This window comes from Sinocyclocheilus grahami, unplaced genomic scaffold (genome assembly GCF_001515645.1).
Source record: "Sinocyclocheilus grahami isolate Dianchi unplaced genomic scaffold, SAMN03320097.WGS_v1.1 scaffold284.1, whole genome shotgun sequence".
In the NCBI taxonomy this organism is placed as follows: Eukaryota; Metazoa; Chordata; class Actinopteri; order Cypriniformes; family Cyprinidae; genus Sinocyclocheilus; species Sinocyclocheilus grahami.
Genome location: NW_015505463.1, coordinates 725569 through 730030, shown reverse-complemented (window position 1 = coordinate 730030; position 4462 = coordinate 725569). Strand labels below are relative to the sequence as shown.

The window sequence follows — 4462 nt, the reverse complement described above, 5'->3', positions numbered from 1 at the left end:
AGCCGGCCTGCACGCAGTGACTCATAAAGCCATTATTGGTTTCATTAAGGTGGTTCAAGAAGCACTTTTAACCCCTGAAGCTGATTATGTCATGTTTGCTGTCCTCGTAGGGCTGTCATCCTCTCTAAGCAACCCTTCCATCCAGGCGTCCCTCACCAACTCTCAGCTACACTCATCTCTCAGCAATCCATCAATCCACACATCTCTGCGTCTCTCCTCGCTGTCCAACCCTCCTCCGACGGGCCTGGCGAGTTCACCCAGGAGAAGGCCGGCCCCCATTAGTCCCCTGACACTCTCTCCAGGGGGCGATCAGAGGCGAAGCCTGGGCAAGCAGCTCTCCCCGACAATGTCGCCCTCTCTCTCTCCGATCACACAGGTGAGAAAGTGCTCATTAAAACTCCTCATCCAGCATCTCATGTTCTTCGGTGGTATCTTTACTCAATCCTCATCCAGACCATCACCGGCTTCTTGTATTAAACTGCTTACAGGGCTCCAGAGTGTGTCTAATGTGGTTAGACTTTTCAGGACTACAAATAAAAAAAGGAAAAATGTAGTTATGCATTACAATTGTCTGCTGTTAATGCTGCAAGTCAAACAAACAAATGTATGGTGATACATCACTACCGATTGAACCACACAACACAGTCCAGTTATATACATGGCATGAGTGAATAGCAAAGGGTTGTTTATTTATTCAGATGTTCCAATTCGATTCGATTTCAATTTTCAAGCTCTCAATTCGATTCGATTTTCGATTCGATATTCGATTTCGATTCGATTTTTGATTTCAATTCTCGATTCGATTTGACTATATGAATGAATATAGATTTAATACAAATCCTATATTTATAAAAAATGAACAGTGAACATAAGATTACAAATGGTTAATTAATAGGAAATTAAGAGCCACAAACCTGTATATTAAACACTTTTTATTTTAGGTACACTTGGGTACAATAAAACAAAACTCTATATTCAAATGCGTACAATGAATAGACAGAATTTTGATGCAAGATGAAAAACTGATGCTGAAAATTGGACAAGTCAGAACAGTCGCATGCCTTGATCAAACAGGATCAGGTTATTTTATGTGTAAGACAAAACAAACATAAAATCTCACAGCATTAGCTGTAACATGGAGGCTGCGAGCCTATGAATGGTGTAGGAAAACTAATACTGGCTTTTGGGTGATAGTTCACCCAAAAATAAAAATTCTGTCATCATTTATGCATGTATGAATTTCTTTTCTTCTGTTGAACACAAAAGAAGACATTTTGAAGAATATGGATAACCAAACTGTTTTGGTCCCCATTGACTTCCATATATTTTTCTCCATACTATGGAAGTCAAGTCAATATGGCCCATCAACTGTTTGGCATATAGCTTTGTTCTTGTCCACAGTATCTTTGTCATCGTGCTTGCGAAATCTAAAATGCTTCCATACCTCTGACTTTTTAAGGTGGTGTTGATGTCGGGAACGCACCTGAATCCGCCATTTTAAAGCAATGAAGGAATGACGGACTCTCCATTGTAACATCGCGCAAGGCAAATAAGGGGGTGACATCTAGTGGATTAGACTAGTAATAAGATTAACGTAAATCTTATGTTCAATGTTTGTGGAAATAAATATTGAAAAAAATCGATTCGTGGCCTTCGAGAATCGATATTGAATCGACCACATTTTTAAAAACTATATATCGAAAAATCAATTTTTTTTGGCCCAGCCCTATTTTTGAGATTTGGATGACACCCCACTGATCAGTTTTGATCCTGCAAGGTTTTCTAACAGATTTCTGTGTTGAATTTTATTGGTTGCACTGAGCAACACTGTTCATATTGGTCTGGATTTTGTGGCACAACAATTTGAATTCAACACAGAATTCTTTGCTACAAATGGTTAAAATTTCATTTTATACTCACTCATGTCATTCCATTCAAAAATACAGTACAACTAAAATATTGTGAAATATTATTACAATTAAAAATAACAGTTTTCTTTTTTTATGTATTTAAAATGCGTTTTTTCCTGTAAGTTTGTATTCCTGTATTCTAGTCTTCAGTGTCACATGATCCTTCAGAAATCATTCTAATATGCAGATTTTGTGCACAAGAAACATTTCTTATTATCAATGTTGAAAACAGTTGTTCTGCTTACAGACCCCAAACTTTTGAACAGTGGTGCATGTCATAATATATATTATAAAGAGCAATTGAAGTTTAGACCCTGTGGTTAATTAAAAAAAAGTTTTTGTAACGTACCGAATCAGATGCTTCCCTGTATAATTTACAGCAACCACAGAGAAAGCAAGACGGAAATCAAATTGAATCAAGATTTTGGGAATCAAAATGTAGTCTAATCGAAATAGGAATTCCGAATCAACACCCAGCCCCAGTTATTGATTTTGAAGGAGCTCTTTTCCAAACAATGGCTCTTCATAATTACCATGTCTGTCATGCTGCTAAAATGAAAATAAAAAGGGCAAAGAAGTGGTCCATATGACCTGTGTAGTGTCTTCTAAAATCATACATCATTTTTTTGTGTGTGTGGAACAGAATACCAAATCAGGTACTAGTGCCATCTGTAAAACTTGCCATCATTCTCATGTTTTCCAAAAATGTATTTATTTTGTGGAGCCCTGTGCTTACAAGTGTGGCAGCTGGTTTGTTGTTCATGTCTGCCAAGAACAGGGTGTTCTGTAGCGTACCGTAGCTAAGCTCAGTCAAATGATCTGATAAGTTTCCCATTCTCTTTAGGGTGTTGCCTTGGACACCAGCAACTTGCCGATGGAGCCGCCCCCTCCCTACCCCCTTTACCAGCAAACCCAGCAGCCCCTGCAGCAGCATCAGCAGCAGCAACCTCCTCCCCAGTCCCATCCGTCTATTCAGCAGAGCTCTCAGCATCCAGCGGTGCAGCAACGACCAACAGGTGGCCAACAGCAGCACCAGCAGCACCAGCCTGTGTCCCCACTGCAGAGCGTCCCGCTCGACTTTAATTCCAGTGCTGTGAGTTCCTATTGAAACATTAGTTGAAACAGGGAGCTGAGGAGAATAACTAATATTCAGCAGTTACAGACGCTGGTTATTCTTGGCTTAACAGGAAAACACTGAATCTTGTTTTTGCTTGCAGCACAACAGCATGGGGGCATTTTTTAATGATCCCTTTATGGAGCTGCAGTTTTCTGGACGTCAGTCCAAGTGTTCGTCCTATCAGGTAAAGATATGAGGAAGATCTCTCTGATTCCTATCTTGGTCATGTTTTGTCTTATAAACAGTGTAACAAATATTTTGTGTGTGTGTTTTAAACAGCAGGATCAGTATAATATGTTGGAGAATGTCATGAGCTCTGTGGCAGGAGGGTTTGACCCTTCCTCCAACCTCTACTACTCCCAGGCTGCCCTCATGGGCTTGGGTGGTAGCCATGGCAACCTGCAAGACCACCTTCAGATGAGGCCCAATATGCTCTACTCTAATTGTGGAGGAGGAGTGCCGAACATCATCCTTACAGGTTGGGAGGATCAAACAGCAGGTCGTTGTGAGTCATTAGGAGAATTTACCCTCTTCGTTTTTCATCCCTGTGCCCTGCTTTCAAAGCACAAACTCTGATTCTTAAAGGGGTCATATGATGTTGCTAAAAAGAACATTATTTTGTGTATTTGGTGTAATGAAATGTGTTTATGCGGTTTAAGGTTAAAAAAACACATTATTTTCCACATACTGTACATTATTGTTTCTCCTCTATGCCCCGCCTTTCTGAAACGCATAGATTTTTACAAAGCTCATCGGTCTGAAAAAGTGATGTGTGCTGTGATTGGCCAGCTATTTAGTGCGTTGTGATTGGCCGAATACCTCAAGCGTGTGACGGAAATGTTACGCCCCTTACCATATTGTGATGATGTCCTGTCAGGCCGGAGCGATGATTCAAAAACATGAAAACCCATTATAAACGAGGCATTCGTTGCATCCAGTGAGGACATAATTATGGATTATAATGACTTATACTGTCTTTTTATACTTATACTGCCGCGTAAAGATGAAACCATGTCTGCATTTGTGATCGGAGAAATGACAAACAACAAGCCCTACTCTACACTGCCCAAAAAACTCGCTTTAAATATATAAAATATAAAAACTCTTTAAATATAAAAAACGTACTTACAGTCTTTGAGTCAGAACAGCCGGCATTGTAGTCTACTCTCCCAGGATCAGGAAACAGTCCTCCATAAAATGTGCTGCACACATCTGAATATTTGGGTTGAAGTGTTCTGGAACAGTGTTGTAAATACAACTTAACCACTGATTTCTAGTCGTGTCAATTTTTGGAAGGCCAAACAAAGTAGTTTCACTTTCACAACGAAAAACACAGCGTCACACACGGCAGCCTACAGTGAGCAGAGGCCGGGGGCTAGCGTGAGGAACGGCCAGAGGGTTAGAGTGAGCAGAGGCGGGTAAGCTTGAGAACGGC

At 40.4% G+C, this 4462-nt stretch overlaps 1 protein-coding gene across 1 annotated transcript in view; it reads left to right on the top strand.

Moving 5' to 3' along the window:
• LOC107600472 (CREB-regulated transcription coactivator 3-like) overlaps positions 1-4462 on the top strand; it is a 60840-nt gene that overhangs the window by 50916 nt on the left and 5462 nt on the right. Inside the window, exons 10-13 of the mRNA XM_016292379.1 lie at positions 3-376; positions 2755-3003; positions 3128-3211; positions 3307-3505. Of these exons, the coding sequence (XP_016147865.1) occupies positions 3-376; positions 2755-3003; positions 3128-3211; positions 3307-3505 (906 nt within the window). The remainder of the gene's footprint in view (positions 1-2; positions 377-2754; positions 3004-3127; positions 3212-3306; positions 3506-4462) is intronic.